At 39.6% G+C, this 21,685-nt stretch overlaps 1 protein-coding gene across 3 annotated transcripts in view; it reads right to left on the bottom strand.

The window, feature by feature from the left end:
• ARSB (arylsulfatase B) overlaps positions 1-21,685 on the bottom strand; it is a 205,893-nt gene that overhangs the window by 96,652 nt on the left and 87,556 nt on the right. For all 3 annotated transcript variants that reach the window (XM_009448969.5, XM_009448971.5, XM_009448972.5), the window contains one exon: positions 9,661-9,904. In XM_009448969.5, coding sequence (XP_009447244.4) covers positions 9,661-9,904 — 244 coding nt within the window. The remainder of the gene's footprint in view (positions 1-9,660; positions 9,905-21,685) is intronic.

The raw sequence follows: 21,685 nt of genomic DNA, 5'->3' as shown, positions 1-21,685 counted from the left end.
GCATAAGCCACTGCGCCTGGCCTATATTACTATTTATGTTTGATGGTAATAGAAATATATTCTTTCATACGAAAAATTTGGAAGAACTCACCATTTATGTACCTCTACTGAAAAATTACTTTAAAATATTAATCAACTAATCAAAAGATTAATCAAACTTAAGAACTAAGGAAAGGGAAAGTTATAAATAAAAATGTTGGTAACATTAAACATAATTAAATATATATATATAAAATTTCACAACATGTGATTACAAAGTAGAATGAAGAAGAAACTTGCTTTGGAAGAAGAGTTATAAGATTTAAAATATTCAATTGCAAAAAGCTGGGTCTGTACTGATAGATTGAATTTAAAACACTTGAAAGTGAGAAATAGGCAAGAAAATATTGGTAAAGAAAGTAAAGGCACAATACATTTTTCTTTGGATACTTCTGCTTCCAGCCAAATTAGATTTACTTAACCCTCTTGCCTAAAACAACCCAAAGAAAAATGGACAGAATATTTAAAACAGTATTCAAAACACTGGATATCAGGCAAAGAACAATGATTATTGCAAGATGAAAAACAAAGCAGGTGAGTTTTTAATCATTGCCCAGTTTACTGCCTTGAGAGAATTTCTAAGCCCTGGTGCAGGGAAGGTGAAATGTAGTCCAGTGAATTCCTTGAGTTGAGCAGACAGAGCTGAGTCCAGAGACCAAGGGAGCTTGAGCTCTTAGGACAGAGGACCAGAGAAGAGAAAGCTGCACAGAATGAGAATCCTGGAAATCTGCAGAGGATCCCCTTAGAGCAGAGGTCCCCCAACAAAGACTGTGGACCGGTACCCATCTGTGGCCTATTAGGAACTGGACCTCACAGCAGGAGGTGAGCGGTGGGCTAGCAAGCTTTACTGCCTGAGTTCTGCCTTCTGTCAGATTAGTGGCAGCACTAAATCCTCATAGGAGTGCGAACCCTACTGTGAACTGCGCATGCGAGGGATCTACGGTGTATGCTTCTTATGAGAATCTAACTAATGCCTGATGATCTGAGGTGGAACAGTTTCATCCTGAAACTATCCCCCCACCAACCCTGGTCGGTGGAAAAATTGTCTCTCACAAAACCAGTCCCTGGTGCCAGAGAGTTTGGGGACCATTGTCTTAGAAAAAGATGCCTGTGAGTGAACTACTCACAACACGGGAAAGAACTACCTGTAAGGATTAAGGGGAAGACTGCTCAGCATTCACACAGAGTTGGGAACAGTACCCGTTCCCATCAGCCAGCCTTGAAAAACTCACAGGCTGCTGTGAGAAGGTTTGACTAGAGAGGGTTTGACTCAGCAGTGGAGTATAATTAGCTGTAGACTGAGCACTGCTCTGCAGTTGCCTAATAAATCCTAAAAGCAATGCTCAAAACGATCAAACTGTTTCCAAATAACTTAACTGCATCTCAGAACAAAGCCAGAAGCTTTATTTTTATTTATTTATTTATTTTGAGGCAGAGTCTCAGTCTGTTGCTCAGGTTGGAGTGCAGTGGTGCAATCTCGGATCACTGCAACCTCTGCCTCCCGGGTTCAAGCGATTCTCCTGCCTCAGCCTCCTGAGTAGCTGGGATCACAGGCGCCTGCCACCATGCTCAGCTAATTTTTATATTTTTATTAGAGACGGGGTTTCACCATGTTGGCCAGGATAGTCTTGAACTCTTGACCTCAGGTGATCCACCCACCTTGGCCTCCCAAAGTGCTGGGATTACAGGTGTGAGCCACCACACCCTGCCTAGCTAGAAGCTTTACAAGAATACAAAAATATCCAGCACTCAACAGGGTAAAATGTACAATGCTTGGCATTGAATCAAAGACCAAAAGGGATAGAAATATGACTGGTATAATGAGGAGAATAATCAATCACAACCAACTGAGAAGTGATATAGATGTTGGAATTAGCAGGGGACATTAAAATATTTATTATAACTGTATTCTATATGTTCAGGAAGTTAAGTAGTTACAGGGAGGATATTAAAAAGACCCAAGTGGAGCTTCAAGAAGTGAAAGCTACAATGTGTGAGATGAAAAATACATTGCATGAAATTGATGAAAGATCAGACATTGAGAAAAAAATCAAAAACCTTAAAGGCTTAGCAATAGAAACTGCCCAAAATGAAATAAAGAGAAAACAGAATTTTTTTAAAATAAAAAGAGCATTAGTAAGCTGGGGGACAACTTTAAGTGTCCAAGTGAAAAGCATGAATATGTACATTGTTGCCAGATTAATTTACAGGCTTAATCTCACTCAGTATAATTTTTGAGAAGCTTTTCTTTTAATTTAACAAAATAATTCTAGAGTTCACCAAGAAAAATTAAAAAGTGAGACTTGTCAAGAAAATTTTATAAAGACAATATAATGAAGGAGAGGCCGATAACCATTTCTACCAGATATTTAAATATACTCGAAAAAGACAATGATTAATAGTCAGATGCCAGCATGAGAACAGATAAGTCAGTGGGCTAAAACAGGGGGCCCCAAGACAGATCACAGTACTCATAAGAACTTAAAACCTAAAATAGTGCCATAAGTCAGTGAAAAGAGAAATATTATTCAATAATTAGTCTGAGTTCTCTTGTTAGTATGTGGAATGAAGTATCATTTTATGTGTTTTTTTTTTTTCTTGAAGTATCCATTTTAGATCAGAGGTTAACATTTAGCTCATGGACCATCATGCTTTATTTGGCTTCATGGCATCTGTAAAATTGAGGTGAAAAGATTTGTTTTTCCTTTAACTTTCTTCTTGAAATGATATTGATAGTGGGGGAAAAGTCTTTATAATGACATATTAAGTTTTTAAGATATTTTAATATTCAGTTGTCACCACTGTCATGTTATGACATCTTAAAGTGTTTCCCATTGATGATAAAAAAGAAATTCCTATCATTATGATCAGGAGATTGCTTTTTTTTTTTTTCCTGAAACAGGATCTTGCTCTGTTGCCCAGGCTGGAGTGCAGTGGCATGATCACAACTCGCTGTAGCCTCAAGCTCCTGGGCTCAAGCGAACCTCCTGCCTCAGCCTCCTGAGTAGCTGGGACTACAGGTGTGTGCCAACACACCCAGCTAATTTTTGTATTTTTTGTAGAGACAGGGTTTCGCTATGTTGCCCAGGCTGGTCTCGAACTCCTGGGCTCAAGCAATCCTCCCTCCTCGGCCTCCCATAGTGCTGGGATTATAGGCGTGAGCCACCACGCCTAGTCTGCTTATGTTTTACATTGTTTAATTAAATATAAAATAATTAAAAAGAAACTTGCAAGGTTTTAATCCTTTGGTTTTCCTTTTTGTCAATCAACCTTATGAAATGTCTTCAAACAACCTATAGGCTGATTATTGAGCTGAAAAGCAGGAAAACTACACAGAATTGGAAAGAGCTTAGAGAAGTCATGTCCCCTAGAAATGGCAAACATAGTCTGTGGCTTGGAAAGAAGAAAAACTGAAGCAGTCGAAGGAGCTCCTATTGTAAATAATGTCACCCACTCCAGAACTACTATTTCTTCTAACATTTTAATATTTTGAAGCAGTCCTAAGAGAAATTTGTAACTATACAGCTAATAAAACTTCTGATGCTCTCAGCACAGACAACTGTTTTTCATCCGTTACTGGCATTCCTATTTCACGAGCCTCTTCAAATTTTCAAAAACTACCATCATCTCGAAAGTGGTATTTCCATTTCTGGAAAAAAGTTTCCGACCTCTGGGCACAGATCGGGTGTCTCTGACATTTGGCTGTCCATTTGTTTTTGCTGCTTTGGAAAAGACACAACAGACGTCAATGTGACTGGGCGATTTCTGTATCAGCAGGCAGGGGTGCCAAATGTTCTGCCACCGATTCCGAACTTGCCTAATGCTGTGAGAAGCACCAACTTCATTAGGCTCGAGGCTGAATTATTATTTCAGGAATTTTTCTCAAGCAATGGGAACAGAATGAGAGTGGTTTTTTGCTTTCTAAATAGAAATTTGCTGAATTTCCAGAAAACAAGTCTTGAAATGTATGATCAAACTTTGGGCAGAAATTTTACTTTTAAATAAAAAAAAAAAAAAGAAAGCCCATTATCTCATGATTTAGCCTACTTGGACAATAATTTTGGCCATATCTTTTGGTTAAAGCCCCGCAGTCACCACTATGTACGCTACTGAAGAACGTGCCCCTGTTCCATAAGAGATTGCCCGGTAGGAGAATGTGCTAACACCGAAGCAAGATCTGCAATTTGGAGCTAAGAGTGATTAGACTTTTCCCAATTTCTCTGCAGTCAGAAGCAAACATGAGCCAAACTCTTAAAGGTTACTTCTGATCAACATAATCTTAAGGTTGAAATGTGCATTTATAATCCAAAATTTAGCTATATGGACAAACATCAATCATGTGAACTTTGCCAAAGATAATAACCTCAGTAAATTTGGGACTCAAAATGAATTCAACTATTTTTCGATTCAATCCTACCCTCACCTGGCAAAGTGTCCTATAAAGCTTTGATTCCACATGCTATTATGTCCTTATGCAAGCCAGGGTTTACAACATTTTTGCCACCAAAACAAAACAAAAGAAAAATCAAAAATGATTGGATATCAAGCATGCCACAAATGTTGCCATCTCAAAGTCACTCAAAGCTTTCTCCTACTCCAAGCCAAACCTTTACAGCCTTTATATTGAAAGTTGATGATAACCTGAATTAAAGTTCAAGATTTGCTTTGCTTGGAAATTTTTGTTTTATTTTTTACCATGAAGTGGGCATTAAGTTTTGCATTAAAATAAGCAAAAGGGGCATAGGCTTGTAAAGAATGTTTTAAAAAAGAATGTGTAATCAATTTCTAATATCACAAAATAGGTAATATCTAGATTTTTGTGCCTATGTTTAGGTACTTTTTTCCTGTAAGTTCATAGTTTTCATCGGTCTTAAAGAGGCCTACAATCTTAAAAAACTGCAAAAAACATTACTCCTCTGATTTAGATACTGACCTCACATAACACACACACCATCTTGCAACAATTTAAGAATTATGGCTGAGCACAATGGCTCACACCTGTAATTCCAGCACTTTGGGAGGCCAAGGCAGGTGGATCACTTGAGGCCAGGAGTTCAAGACTGGTTGGACCAACATGGCAAAACCCAGGCTCTACTAAAAATACAAAAATTAGCTGGGTATGTTGATGCATACCTGTAATCCCAACTACTCGGGAAGCTGAGACATGAGAACCGCTTGAACCCAGGAGGCAGAGATTGCAGTGAGCCAAGATCATATCACTGCACTCCAGTCTGGGTGACAGAGCAAGACTTTGTCTTAAAAAGAAAAAAAAAGAAAAAAGAAATACATGGAAGAAACTCAAACCACAACACCTAGAAGAAAATAGATATTTAGCACATTTGAAGCTGAGAAAAATATTTCTGAACAAAAAAGAAAGAGAAAAACATTTCATTGACAAATAAACATGGGAAAGACATCCATGTAGAAGACATCAACAAAATAAAAAGACAAAAAAAAAGGAAAAATATTTGCAAGAAATACAACAATCCAAAAACCTGACATAAAGAAGCAAACAAATCCACAAGTAACACCCACTTTTCAGTAAAATAAGTGTAAAAGCACATGGAATGAATACTTTCAAAGAGAAAATACAAATGGAATATAAAAAGTTAAATATTAATCTCCATAATAATAAAAAATCAAGTTAATACAAGACTATTTTGTCTATAACATTAGCAAAGATTTTTTAAAAAGCTTGATAAGGAAAAGCTATGAGGAAGATGAGCACTTTCTACCCCTGTACAAGAGTACATTGATACAGCCTTTTTAGAAAGCAGTTTGGTAATGTTTATCAAATGCTTTTAAAATCATGTAGGGGCCACCCTTGGCCCTCCGAAAGTTCACTGAAAAATCAGTTCACAAAAGGTGAATTAACAGGAGAAAAGGCATACAAATGTATTTAAATGTATTTAATGTGTATACATGGGAGCCTTTAGAATGAAGACCCAAAGATATAGAGGAAATCGTTCATTTTTATGTATAGGTTTAACAAAGTATGGACAGCCATGTAGAAATATGATTGGATAAAAGGGTATGCTCTAATGCTAATAGCCTGAGTGGGGAAACCCAGCAAGGTCTGTCTCTCTGGATTCTTCTCGGCCTCTCTGGGCATGCATTCCTTCCTTCTGGATGTGGGGTTGGACCCGCTCTGGAATGGGAATGTTATGACCTACAGTTAAAACAAGTTAGGCCAGATAACTTTTTTATGGCCACTTTTTACACAAATAGGGCAGAGGGAAAATTAGAATAATATTTCTAGGTTTTATGATCACCCCTGGGGAGAAGGGGTTCTGGTTTCTATGACCTGCCTTGGGGAAGAAGGATTCTGGTTTCCGTGGCTTGCCTCAGGAAAAAATGAGACTGACAGACAAGAGAGCAGGAGGAGGTCAGAGAAAAACTTCTGTTGTAGAGGCTGCTTCTGGGGCCTCCAGTTTGGGGTATTGTTTTTCAAGCCCCAACATTGGTCACTTTCTTTAGCTTAATGATTTAATTTCAAATCATTTATATCTAAGGGAAAAAGTCCAAAATGTAGACAAAGAGTTCATGTAGAAAGAGCTCATTTCAGAGCTATTGTTTTAAAAAACTAAAAAAGAAAGTCAAGGGAATGGATAAGTATATCAAGGTATATCCATGCGATTGAATGTGCAGTGACTGAAATAGTGTTTGCAGTAAGTTTCTTGGATGACACAATCAAAAACCAATGGTCTGTTAAATAAGGAAAAAAGATGTAGTAAAAAAATGCTGAAAAGAAAAATTCTAAGGAAATATGACAAAATGTTTATAGTAGTTGTTTCTAGGTAAGATTTGAGTGATTATTTTTTTTTTCTTTTTTGAGACGGAGTCTTACTCTGTCGCCGAGGCTGGAGTGCAGTGGCACCGTGTCGGCTCACTGCAACCTCCGTCTCCTGGGTTCAAGCAATTCTCCTGCCTCAGCCTCCTGAGTAGCTGGGATTGCAGGTGCCCACCACCACACCCGGCTAGTTTTTATATTTTTAGTAGAGACGGGGTTTCACCATGTTGGCCAGGCTGGTCTTGAACTCCTGACCTCAGGTGGTCCACCCACCTCGGTCTCCCAAAGTGCTGGGATTACAGGCATGAGCCACCACGCCCAGCCAATTATTTTTATTTTTTGTAGTTTGCAAATTATCTACAATGACATATAGTACTCACACTTGGGGAAATTAAATTTAAATTTAACATATCAAGTTTAGATCATGGATAGAGGCAGAAATGTTTCAAAGAAAAAGAAAAAAAGTCATCTCATATGAATGAGCAAATAATGAGCACAAAGCTTCAAAATTTCTGGTGAGAGAAAAGGTTTTACTGCTTTGCTTCTCAGCTTAGCTGTTCAGTGGCATTACTTTTTCTGTGACTTGGATGCTGTAGAGTGTTCTTGAAATGACAAATCATAAACTGATCACTGTCTCCAAATTGACAAATCAACTTTTCAGGCAAGAATAAGAGGAAACAATTTGAGGCTAGTGAGGATTTTAAAATAATATGAAAATAATATGACTCATAAGAACCAAAATAATGTTTAGAAATGGTGAAGAAATGGCTACCCAATACTACAAATGTTGCTGCTTGATAAGTGATCTTTAAAATTTAATAAATTCTCGAAGGAAAACATGGAACTTTGAGTTGCAAAATAATTGAAAGAAGGTTATAAAGCTAATTAAATCAGATTTTCCCTTGGGTTTGTAAGAGATGAGGACCTTCCCTAGTCTCACCCTTCTGGGTGAGGCCCATTAGAGAGGAACTGATAGACTCCACGTTGTGAGAGGTTGAGTGGCCTGGCTGAACACTTCTATCCATTCCTGAACTCATAGGACTTTAAACTTTAATGTTTAAACTTGAATAGCTATCAAACTTCCTTTGTAAAAACTAATCTTAGGCTGCTGAACCCTACTATTTTTTAACATTAATTATTAATTACAGAAAAATTGATAATATAAAAAGAAAAGAAATAATCTATATATTTTGCAACTGGAAATTGGTCAAAGTATGGTATTTCCAGAGTATTGAATACTATGATTATGTTCAGCATGGACTATAAACTTAAATGCCTACAGAGACTAAGTAGGTAACCTAAATGAGTGCAGTGGATCTGTATTGGAACTTGGGAACAATAGAGACTGAAGATTTGAAGGGTGGATACTTCATCTACAGAAGGCAGCAGCTATTTGATTCTAGTCAGTTGTTGGCCTTCTGGAAATGTGGGTGCAGTGCTGTCAGACCTTCCTATTTTTAAAACACTTTTATTTGGAAATAATTTCAAATTTACAAAAAGTCGCAAAAATAAGACATAACAAAAGAATACCTATGCATCTTACCTATATTCTTTTATTTAATTTTGCAGTCCATTTGAATTCTCTCTGTGCACATGTACATACATACACACACACACACACACACACACAATTTTTTTCTGAACCATTTGAGGGTATGTTAAATATATCATGGCTTTTTGCTCCTAAATACTCCATTGTGTATTTCCTATAACTAGAGACCTGAAACCTACTATTCTTGAGCTGGGATACCTGGAGTGGGATGAAGAGATGGCCTGAGGAAGTCCTCTCCCCCTGGCCACTAAGGGACAGTCAATCAGCTGCTAACCCCAAACAGAGCTGTAACACCAAACAGAGGTTGAAAACCATTGCACTAGACAACTGTCATTCCACCCGTAAAAATAATACCTCCAATATATGCATATGTATTTATAAATTAGATTTATGTACAAGTCTACTAATATATTATGTGTCTTAAAAAACATATACTTTAAAAAGGATGAGATGAAATTAGATATTAATACAAATACAAGATTGAAATTTTCTTCCTGTACTCCAAGGGAACATCTTGCAACCTCTAAGGCATGTGCCTCCCAACCTTGGGGGCTATTGCTCTACACTGTGGGGGTTAAACAGGAAAAAGACCACCACGATTTCCAAATCTGAGTCTGGGTCCTGTTCCCTGATGTATCTTCTTCACATCAGCCAGCTCTATCTATCACAACATACTTTTTTGCCTTCCTGGCACTTATCACAACTGGCAGTCATCTTGCTCATCTGTGTGTTCATTTGTCCAACATCTTTCTCCCCCAACTAGAATACAGCTTCCTGAGAGGCAGGATCTTGACTGACTTGTTCATTCCTAATTTCTCAGCATCTAGAAGAAGGTATGGCACATAGTAGGTGCTTGTTAGATACTTGCTAATAAATGGAAATAAACATATCCCTAGTTCCTATTCCAGCTTTTTCCCTGCTGTTTTGTCCTCCATTCTTCCAGCAGACAACAGGACTAGTTCCCTGACCTCCTGCAGGAAGCTAACAATACCCTAGCCTACCTCTACGCAAAACGTCGCAGCTTCAAAGACCTTCCATGGAGGGCGATGGGCTGAGGACAATCTTGTTCTTCACGTAAAACACAGGCCCACAATCTCAAATTTATAATTTAAAAAAATATATACTTACAATGTCTCTAAAGGCATTTATTTTTCTTAAAAATCATGTATTTGTAAGCTGAACTATCATTTTAACACAAAAGCTATCATTCTTGCTCAATGGAGTCAGGCTGCTCTTGGAGTTTCTGTCCTGGGAGGAAAAAAGGGCAGGATGCAGGTACCTGATGGTTTTCCACACGTCGAAGCCATCCAGAGGCTTTGTGCCATTGGTGTGTCCCCTGGCCAGCTTCACGAGTGTTGGCAGCCAGTCAGAGATGTGGATGAGCTCCCGGTTCTTCACGCCCTTCTGCTTCAGCAAGGGGCTTGCCACAAAGCCCACCCCTCGGACGCCTCCTTCCCACAGGCTCCATTTTCTTCCTCGAAGGGGCCAGTTATTACCCCCTGCCAAAGTCTGCCCTCCGTTATCTGAAACACAGTAAGGTCTTGGCATGAGGATGATGTTAACTCTTAAATACATTTAAGAACAGAGACTGTATGTACATTGTTACTAAATGGTGCTTAAATAATAAAAAAAGAAAATTCCTTGCCTTTTCCCACCCTAAATTCCCTTTTCCCATTGACATAGCCTTTCATTATTCAGACATAAGTAAGGCCCAGTGTGACACATATCTACCTTTAAATCCTCCATGGAGAGGGCCACTGGAAAACAAGGCAGTCCCTCGATGATATGCGCTTTGGAGATCCCTAAGCTAAATAATCCACTAAACTTTAAATACACCTGTGTAACTTTGTATAGCATGGGAGAATGAGTCCATGGAAGCTGGGACCCTCTCCATGCATGAAGAGAAAACTAAGTGAATTTCACTTAGTGACTTAATGCTCCTTATAGGTGGAGACAAAAACTGACCTTTTTCTTTTCCTCTTGGAAAAAAAATTCTACAATTTAAACTGGAAAATGAATTAACACTCTACTCTCTGGCAATAATATCTCTTTCTTAAGTGTGAAAGCTGAGTATTTCTCCAGTGGTTGATAAATGTCTCTGTAAACAGAACATTAGATGGAAAAAAATAAATGTGAAAAAAATTCTTCCCCTCTTGACAGGATGGTGAAATAAAGTTTCATTATGCACAATACCAGGGAAGAGAAGGTTTCTCTTCCAAGACAACAGAAGGAATGGGAGACCTTGGCAAAGACAGGGTAGAAGTTACTAGAGTAACTGAAGTTAAGTATCTTCCCAGCCAAGTGAGGGCTCAGAGTTAGACATTAAAGTGGACAGTAGAAAAGAAAAAGTGCCATTTCTTACATACTGAGGTTATAGAATCATACAAACTCCCAAAGTATCCACAGATTTAGGTGACTTTAGAGACACATTTTAAATAACACATATTTTGCATTAAACTTTAAAAAAAAAACCACTATTACCCAAATGAGCCACATGAGGGCAGTATGACAGACCACCTGCTGTATAGAATGTTACATATAAAAATTTATTAAGAAATCAGAGATCTATCAAAGCTACAAGATGCATCCAGGAGGAAAGAGAATGAACACTTGTTAAGCACTGACTGCACTAGGAGTGACTCTGATTTTGCATTATCTCTCACAGAATCTGGGGTTGGCAGACCTGGAATAGAAGCCTGAGGCCAGACACTCACTAGCTGTGTGGCCAGGGGTGATATACCACCTCAGTTTCCTCGTCTTCATGTGGAAATAACAATCACTAATTGATTTAGTCCATTTTGTGTTGCTATAACAGAATACTGAGACTAGGTAATTTATCAAGAAAACAGGTTTATTTGGCTCACAATTCTGATGACTGATAAGTCCAAGCGCTAGGCACTGGCATCAGTTGCTGGTGAGGGCTTTTGTGCTGCATCATAACATGGCAGAGAAGTGGAAGGAGAGGCAGGTGCAGGTAAAGAGGGACCAAAGAGGAGGAAGAGCCTCACTTTATAACAACCCACTCTCATGGCGACTAATCCATTCCCTTGAGATTGAGAACTCAATCCTGGGAGACAGCATTGATCTATTCATGAGGAACCCGCCCCCATGACCCAAACACTTCCTACTGGGCCCCACCTCCCAAGATGCAGTGGCAATTAGACTTCCACATGAGCTTTGGTGGGAACAAACCACATCCAAACCATAGCACTACTTCATGTATTATGATGGAAATGAAGTGACATTGCTTATGATCTTTTCTTGGCAGGGTACCTGACACAACCTAAGTGCTCAATATATGGTAGTAACTGCTGTTGTTCTTAAAATTTACAACAACCCAAATAGTTTAGTATTATAACCATTTTGTCACGTTTTTTAAAAGGAGGTTTGAAAAAGCCAAACAGTGAATAGATGGCAACGCTAGGATTCCAGCAAGGTCTGTGTGACACCCCAGGCCTCTGCCCCTAGAGCACCACACTCCTGCTATCCCTAGTATAGAGTGGGCTCACACATGTAGGCCACATAAACTTTCACTTCCTGATGAAAACCACAAGTACGGTCAACCTCAGCAAAGTGTACACTCTTCCTATGAGTGTACATAGGAAGTTATTTCAAGGTAATGGTAATTCCTTTTAGAGAAGGCTTAGCTGCTGTTGGGGAAGAAATTCAAGGCTCTACTGCCAAGGAAACTTTTGGTGGCGCCCTTAACACACCAGTTCTCAGTTCTTTTCTGTGCTTCTCGAAAGGGAGTAGAGAAGAGTCTTGAGTTAGATCAGGTGAGGAAACAATTCTTCAACACATGGGTCGGTGACAGACAATCTCATCATTTGACATCACAGACTTACAAGAATCTTTCTTCAAACCTCCCCACATCACTTCTTGACAAAAACTCAAGGCCCAAACATTCACTCAGGCCAGTTGTTGAAATACACATTCCATTTCATATTGAAGCTGAGCAGACCTGTATATTCAAAACAACAAAAGGTCACCATCAGTAGAAAGAAGAAATTCCTCCATGTTCATGATACTGCAGAGAGTAGCAATCACTCATAACCAATGTATTGAAACTTAGAAGAAGGTGCTATTCATGTGATACAAAAATACACTGGAAAGAAACACCTACACTCTTCCCGTGATATCAAGAAAGGCTGAGACAGAACGATTATTTCACTCTGTTGTCTGGATTGCTGTAAGTGATGCTGGCTCAATACTTTAGAAGAAGCCTGTTGTCTCTGTTTTAAATAGATACACTTCTCTGAGATATTATGTAGTGTCCTTCAGTTGCACATATTTGTTAGTGCTCAACGGAAAGTATTGGATGAAGATGGTGGTGGAAATAAGAGTGGAGATGATGGGGACAAGGGTGGCTGGATCTGGAATCTGATTCTAGGAGCAGCTCTTCAGTTATGACTCAGATAGGAAAATTCTCCGGGTTGTACAGAGAATTTGGCCACTTTTGCTACTGTAGGAAAGGGAAGGTGTTTCCACATATCATTAGGGGAGGCCACGGATGTAGTAAGTGTGACTGTTTTTGCAATTAGTTCTCTGTGATGTTTTGCCATTAGCAATAAGCGATTCTATCAACAGTTATTCTTTTTAAGTGCACTCCAAAGAGAAAGCACTGTCAATGGACACATGTGCAACTTCTCCAAGGCTCTCCTGGCATAGCGCCAACTGCAGATATGGCCTCAGCAGAAGGGCAGTTCAGCTTCGCCTGTCCTTGTACCCCCACAGATGGCACCTGGCCGATGGTTGCCACTTATCAGCAATGGGGCAGAATCCACTGAGTTAGGCCATTAGTTGGTTAACTATATGAGAAATAGGGTGCGGTCCATAAGTTCTAGTTCAGTCTCCTGGGTATTTCAAAGAATTCAACATAAAACTGGTAGGAGTAGCAACAAGAATAAAATAAGCTCTTTTGCAACAAGGTGGAAAAGGGAGTTTCCTATATTGCTCACTGAAGTTTGACATAAATTAGAATTTAAAAAGACAATGGAACCATCAGCATTTCAAAGACGTTTCTTCTCATTTTCCCTTCTAGTTTTATTTTTCGGCAAAAGTTAATTTCTTTCTTGTTAAGAATTCATATTCAAGAGAAATTTTTGTTTCATTTCCTGACTGACATATGAAAAAACTTCCAAATCAAAATAAGATGACGCCAGCTCCTAAAAGAAGCAAAGAAACGTTTTTTCAGGGAGATGGTTTTGCAGCAATGTTTTGGCACAGGGAAAATCTAATTATAAGGCCTTTACTGTCTAGAAAAGAAATGTCAAAATAAGACAAACATTATCATATACAGACCGTAAATCTCACTTTATTATTCACTATTGAACAAAAATAACTGTCAAAAAGTCATGGAAAAATATTGGTTTGCCAAAGATCTAAGCAAAAACATTAAGTATATGACAATGAAGCCTCATCCATATCCAGCTGATAAAAATCAAAATGAAACCATGACAATAGCATTAATTTTTAGAACTACTCCCCAAACAATTTAATGTGTGGCTTGGCCGTGGAGGGCTGCCCTGAAACATCATCTCTACCCCACCATCCCTGTGCATGCTTCAGCCGGGGCTTACCCTAGTCATCCTTCCCACCCTGACTCAAAGATCACAAAAGGAAAAGCAAGGAAGGCTCTAGCAGCCTCATACCAAGCCTGGACATCTCTTTGAACACGGCCCTGATGCAAGGGTGACTAACAGATGAGTAGGCAACACCATTTCAAAAATGGAGAAGCCTCTTTGTCCCAGAAAAGTATCTGCTTGTTGATGGTTGATTCTTTGGATTTTTTTTTAAATTACTGAGATGCAAACTGGAGTGCTAATATATGTCTTAGTACACATCTAAAGGATTCGGTAAATTCAATCTTCTCCTGCTAAAAGATTTTGGAGACATTATCTACCTAGATATTCAAATTACATTCTGATATTCTCAAATCTTCTCTTTTTTTTTTTTTTTTTTTTTTTTGAGACAAAGTCTCACTCTGCCAACCAGGATGGAGTGCAGTGGCAGGATCACAGCTCACTGCAGCCTCGATCTCCTGGGCTCAATCAATCCTCCCACTTCAGCCTCCCAAGTAGCTGGGACTACAAGTGTGTGCCACCACGCTTGGCTACTCTTTCCCTGTTGCACTACATTGAATCATTTCTGACAGAATGTGCATTTGATTCTGCCAAGTCTACCTTTAAAACAGCTTTCCAATCATCCCCCCTTCTCCAGCCCATTGCTTTAGGTCAGGCACTCCTCTGTCTGGGCTCCTGGGCTAATTTATATACCGCTTCAAGTTCCCACCAGAGGTGTTTGTAAAACCCAAAATCAATCAGGCCACATGCATGTTTAAAGACCTGATTGCTTTCCAATCAGGGAAAAAGTTCCAACTTCAGGCCCACATATAGATTCCTTCATATCTGCCCCCAACCTCCTTTTTGGGTATCAACTCCTGTCCTCCCCCATAAAAAGTGCCCTGAGCTTCAGTCACGTAGAACTAACTTCTCCCTGTTGTTAGAATATGTCATGCCCTTTCATGCTAATTTTGCCTTTGCACATGTTGGCTCCCTTGCCTAAAGTGCCACGGGTTAAAGATCATATCTTCTGTGAACCTGCCACTTAGTGCCCTAGATGGTCTTCATCTCTGCTCTGTATTTCTGCTACATTTTATGTGCACATTTTCTACTATACTTAGCTCTGTTTATTGTTAATCAGTTGTTCATGGCTTTGTCTTCCCCATGAACTCTGCTTCTCAAGAGCAAAAAGTTTCTTAATGTTTTTATTTCCAAGACCTAGCACAGGACCTACCACACAGAAGGGCTCAATGATTTGGAGGAACAAATAATTAGGGAAAAGGCCACTCACCGAAAATAGAGGTTAAAGGCACTAAACATTAACTTAGGTCACTGCATTGTTTTTTCTAAGCCTTTGTCCAGCTACTCTGTGACCTTGACTTTTCATTGGCTATTCTACATACTGCTGCTTAAACTATAGGAGCTGGCAAGGGGTGCTCTTGGACCCCAGTGAGGATTTAAGTAAATCAAACCCTCAAATATCAGAATTGTTTGTCTAATCTGGTCCCTGGTCAGTTATGTTGGAGTCTAAGAGGGTTGATTGGGAGCATTTCAAGAAGCATCAGTCTTGGCCTGGAAGAAAGAACTCACTTATTCCTTTAACACATCTTTCTTGAGTGCTGCCATGTTCCAGGGACCACTCCAGATCTGGAAAAAGGGCAGCAAACAGGATGGACAAGGTGCTGTCCCTCACGGAGTGAGTGAGAAAAAGAGATAAGATCTCTCCATTCATGGTAAGCAATGACTGGGCTTTGTGGAGGAGCTGAAACCATAAGGACAGGACAGAGCCAGCCAAGTGACCACCAGAGAGATGAGAGCCCAGGCACAGGGAGCAGGAGGCCTTATGCAATCGCACATTAGAGACTAGGGTGTCTGTGTCAAGGCTGCTTCTTAATTAAAGACTAGTTATACTATCAGGTATACTCTGCTGCCAGAAGTTAAGGAGAACTTGAGCTAAATGATGACTAGGTATAAACAAAAAGGTATAGGTCTAGGTGTTTTATGACCATCATCACTTTCCCCTTTATGACCATCATCACTTTCCCCTATCACCCCTACTGCCCCATGTCTAATTTCACTGAAATGCAGGGAACTGAGAGGAGCTAAGCACTGTGAGTTTGGGCAAGTACTCAATCTCTGAGCCTAAGTTTCCTTATTTGAGAAATGAGGATAACAAAATACCCACCTTAATATTGTGCCTGGCATAGAAGCAGTGCTAAATAATATTAGCTATTTTTATGTATGCTAGTCATCAGCACCAGCAAAGTACACAGAACAGAATAGGCTCCTATCTGGATATTTACTAAACATATATTAGATTTAAGTATCATAGCCACACTCCAAAACATCACATTTTCATAAGACCAAAGTATTCTAAGCATAGAGTCCTCCTAGATTGCATTCTCTATTCTTTTTTTTTTTTTTTTTTTTTTTTGAGACAGTGTCTCACTCTGTCACCCAGGCTGGAGTACAGTGGTGCAATCTTGGCTCACCGCAACCTCCGCCTCCAGGGTTCAAGCGATTCTCATGCCTCAACCTCCTGAGTAGCTGGGTCTACAGGTGCCCACCACCATGCCCAGCTAATTTTTGCATTTTTAGTGAAGACAGGGTTTCGCCTTGTCGGCCAGGCTGGTCTTGAACTCCAGACCTCAGGTGATTCATCCACCTTGGCTTCCCATAGTGCTGGGATTACAGGCAGAAGCCACCACGCCCAGCCTGCATTCTCTATTCTATAGGTAATTTCTTGAGAAGTGCAACAACACAGTGAATTGTGAGGGGTGTTGTTACTATCAGGGGAGAGCCAGGATAACTCCTTTCTGTTCCCATGAGTTTAAATAAAGGACATCAATTATCATAGAAAAAAACACTATAACAATAGCCTGGGATTCAAATTAAACACCAGAAACTGAAAATTTGTTCAAATACACATTTGATTATTCGTAGGGGTTTAAAATGGTTTGCAGCATTCAGGGCAGATAAGTGCTCTGACCACCAGCTCAGACACTAACCAGACTTTACATCTTGACTAAGAGCACCAGCAAGGAGAATGTCCAGCTGGGCTAGCAAGAGGAGGGTTCTGGTGGAGTGCGACTGGCAGCCAGGCACCAAATAACCGATTGATACGGTTTGGCTGTGTCCTTACCCAAATCTCATCTTGAATTGTAGCTCCCATAATTCCCATGTGTTGTAGGGGAGACCCAGTGGGAGATAATTGAATCACAGGGGCAGATTCCCCCATTGTGTTCTCGTGGTAGTGAACAAGCCTCACGAGATCTGATGATTTTAAAAGAGGTTTCCCCTTTCACCTGGCTCTCATTTTGCTTTTGCCTGCTGCCATGTAAAAGATGTGCCTTTGTTCTTCCCTCACCTTCCACCGTGATTGTGAGGTCTCCCAAGCCACGTGGAACTGTGAGTCCATTAAACCTTTTTCTTTATAAATTATCCAGTCTTGGGTATGTCTTTATCAGCAGTGTGAAAATGGACTAATACACGGATGTAGCCACCAAAAGATTTGGAGATTAAAAAAAGATGGATGCAGGGAAAGGGCAAAATCAGGGATGAATGAGGATTAAAAAGAAAAATGTTATAAAAGTTTGTAGTAAAATATTTCCTCACTTTAATGAGGCTAATGCCATTGCTTATAATGCTGAGATATCAATGGGGTTTTATCTCTCCTTTAACATTTATTAAGGATGAAAAGACTCCAAAGTCTGTTGAAAGATTGAAAACGTTTGTTCTCTACAAGTTAAAATGGAACTGGAAACTGGAAAACAGTGTCCTAATTTATTACATATTGGCAAGCAACAACTTAACTTTTTCCTGTAATTTAAAACATAAGTAGTCACAGATCTTGGAGATCTTTAGATGAAAGTTGTAAGGTAAGCACAAAATGTTGAGGTGCTCTCACTTAGGAGGTATGGGTAATGCAAGGTTTAATCTTCATATTCAGAATCCCCCTGACAAGTAGCACAGAAGACCCATGTTTGATGTATTAAGCGAGTAAAAGTACCAAATATTTGGTCTGTCCTTTTTAACAACTAAAACCCTGTTTGTTTTTCCTATTGTTTAATTTTTAGGAATGTTTGATATTTTTTACTAATGGATTTCCAGGCAAACTAATTTTTTTGGCACTCTTAGGGAGTGTTACAGTTTACTCACACATTATTTGGCTCCCCTTTCAGACCTAAAACCCACTGAACGTGGCCAGATAATTTTGACTAGACAGCTGTTTATCCTTCAGTAATGCCACTAGAGAAGTAATGAATGAGAAAAGTACCACACAAGTGCTGGAGAGTCTGGCAAGTTCAAGGGCAGCAGGAGAAAAATGAAAATACCATCAACACACAGGAACAAACAGAATTGTGGTTTCAAAAGAACAGGTGTACTAACAACTTGCATGGTGAGAAAGATGGAAATTTAGGTCAATGTGTTTTCAGAGATGGTTAAGCCAGAGAAAGCTAGCACATTCTATCTGGGCAGACATCAACTATTTCAATTTGTCTTTATGATTCCAAGTATATAACACAAGTTAAATGTTCTCAATTTTTATCCTTGGAGCAGAAACAACATTTTACTGAATCTCTACTTCTTAAGTAGTAAGATATGCCTTTAAGGTTACTCAGAAAAATCAATGAAACTGAGTGGACAGGCAGTTTCATTTCCCCAGAGTTCTCTGAAGTTTTGCCAGATTCTAAAGGATCTCACTGATGTTTGGGTGTTTAATGCAGAGAGAGGCAAACAAAAGTCACGAGAACACTGATGAGCACAATCCTCCCTGAAGAATAACTGGAGAGTAAAACATCTAATGGCAGAAACAAAAATAACTCAATATATCCAAACATGAAGCAGTTTGTTTAAAGCATTTCAAATATTGAATGCATACTTAATCAATAATAACAAGAACCTCTTCAGATCTGCAGATAACACTTGCTCCAAGGCCAAAGTAAAATAAACTCTGTGAGCCCCCAGAGTCCTGGGCAGCAGCCCCACCTCTGACCAGGGCATGCACAGTGGGAGTGAGGGCAGAATCCAGGTGATTGACACTGGACATCCCAAGCAGGTGAGGAGGCCACTCAGGAGGAAAGAACATGGAAGGCAGCCTGGGGCTCCATGCCTAATGAAAGGCAAATAGCTAACAGGAGGCCTTGCAGCAGGAGACAAAGGGATGAAAAGCCAAGGGCCAGGATAAAAAACCAAACCAACCAACCAACCAACCAAACAAACAAACAAATCAAAACAAATGCCCCTGAGTTACCACAATAGGCACCACGAAGTCCATGCAATTAGAGACTAACTCAGGACCTATTCAGTCTCAGACGCAATTCTAGCAATATGTGCGGTGTCTGGTGTCCTAATTTTATAGCAGGCTAGAATCTGCAAGTCAGGAAGATGCATACTGCTGGACATAATCTTTGTAGAAGGAGGAAAGGAGAAGAAAAATATAAATTGTAAAAGTAGACCACAAACTAAAGTGTCTTTACCTGTTTTTCCAACATTAAATGATCCACACTGACGTATATTGAAGACACCACTGAAAGATGCATACTACAATAAAAACATTAAAATGATGACCCTACATCATTAAGATAGTGAGAGACTCATGGCATAGTTAAGGATGGTTTAGACCTAGCAAAAAGGTTTATATCCCATATTCCTGTCACTAATCCTATTTATCTACAGCAATACAACGTGCCTGCCTTCTTCACCTGATACCTTGCAAAGGTCACAACGATAAGCACATGAAAAGTTTCACTATCCTGGCATAAAGTTAGGCATATAGACTGAAAAGAGAGAAAATGATTACAGGCTAAGCAGTATGCCTCATGTGCCCTGCATCTCCACTGGAATGATGTTTCCAAATATTAAGTAACAGCTTTTCTCATTCCTAGTAATTCTGTCACCCTGTGACCCTCAACCCAGGAAGCAGGCAGGGAGATCCATGTCTGGGCTCCGGAAATGGATAGTCAGCAGGTGGATGAGCTAATAGATTTAGCTTAAGCAATCACTCAGAGCCAGGGGAAGAGAGAGGACTGGAAACGAAGCTAAAGGACATGGCTGTGACCTTAAGCACACATCTTGGGCTCTGCCCCCAGGACTGGATCTAGTGTAGAAGAAATAATGGACGTAGGGATACAAGAGTGGAAAGAACCAAGCCTCATCCCCTGGAGGAGCCGGGGGGCAGATGAGAGGATAGCAAGACTCCCTGCGGTTCTTGTGTCCAGTATAGTGTGGCAGCAGCAGATGACAATGGTTGCACAAGGTGATGGAAGGCAGGCTCAGAGGCTTCTCACACCACAGTGTGGAAGGGGTTGCAGCTCCACTGATGAATGTTTTTCATTTGGTGTTGAGAAGAGCACAAATGTGGCACAGAGATGGTCCAAAGAGTCTCTGCAGGCAAGGAGGTCGCAGCATGATCTAGATGGATGATATAAAAAGGCCAGCCAGGAACAGGAATGTTTCTGCAGAGGCTTGTGCAAGGATGACTATGGACCACACACTTCCTTCAGCTCCAACGCACTGGGCTCCCTGGAGGGGAGCCAGGATGAGATCATGAATTAACTGAGATGATCTGAATTGACTGGAACCAGGTTTCCTCCACCCAGCAGAATAGGGACCCCAGAGGTACTGAGTTCAGTGACAGGGTAAAAAAGAAGTAAGTTATATTCTTTGCAGATCTAAGTTTGTGCACTGAAATTTGTGATTACTATGCATATGTGTGAGCACTATGGCTGGATGTCCTAGACTTGATGGATATAATAATTGTGTTAGGCTATTTTGTAGGCGAAATAGAAGTTAAATCCATTTTTATTGTTTTGGTTATTTTGAAGCAGTAATATGGACTCATTCCAAGACTTTACATTTTTATGTAATAGCAACTATAATGATAGGAAAAGTACTGAAATCAGAAGAAAGTTTGTTTCTATAACGTGCCTCTCAGGCTTTTCAAATCTAACATCCCCACCCTTTTCATAACAAATATTTTGTGATGGTCTTTTGTCCTGAAATGGAATTTATATACAATACTGTAACTATATGTCTAATTAAAAAAAATAACTCTCAGTGTAATACAGAGTAGAAAAAGGCAATTAATAATAAAATAGCATGTATTTCATAGGAAAATGCGCAGGTTCAACCCTAAAAGACATAGCAAAGTGGTTAGATGAGTGCATACAGTTATAGACGAAATAAATTTGGACTTAAGGCCATTCTATAGTAGAAATACAAAAAAAAAGAGAGAGCAGGGATAAATGCTAAGATAAAGATTAGAATATTAATTATATATTAAAATCACACAAAAATTACTTTGTGTTTATGTGTAAAACATAGAGACTAGACTTAGGTTCTAGTCTCAGAAAATTGTAAACAAGCTTTTAATCTTCATGACTAACCAGCAGGATATTTTGTAAGTTGTACAGGACTTGGGACAATTCCTCACTGTGTGGGGTTATTACGGGCATTGCATCCTGAGCCCCCTACTCACTAACTATCAGTAACACTCAAGTGAATTTCTAAAATACTCTCAGTAAAAACCACTGCCCTATACAATGGCAGGATTGGGACATATGGCCAGAGATAGGTAGTGACCTCTCTTTCAAGAGGCTTCACAGGTTAGCACTCATTACCTTGTGAATTTAACACAGTTTGGGGTCTGGCCTAAACCTCTGTAAGCTTATAAATAATTCTAACAGCACATGGAAAGAGGTTCCATTTTTTAGAAGCAGAATCATTGTAAATGATATATAT

The sequence above is a fragment of the Pan troglodytes genome, chromosome 4, assembly GCF_028858775.2.
Source record: "Pan troglodytes isolate AG18354 chromosome 4, NHGRI_mPanTro3-v2.0_pri, whole genome shotgun sequence".
In the NCBI taxonomy this organism is placed as follows: Eukaryota; Metazoa; Chordata; class Mammalia; order Primates; family Hominidae; genus Pan; species Pan troglodytes.
The sequence above is the reverse complement of the archived record's forward strand: the minus strand, read 5'-3'. Positions and strand labels throughout refer to the sequence as shown.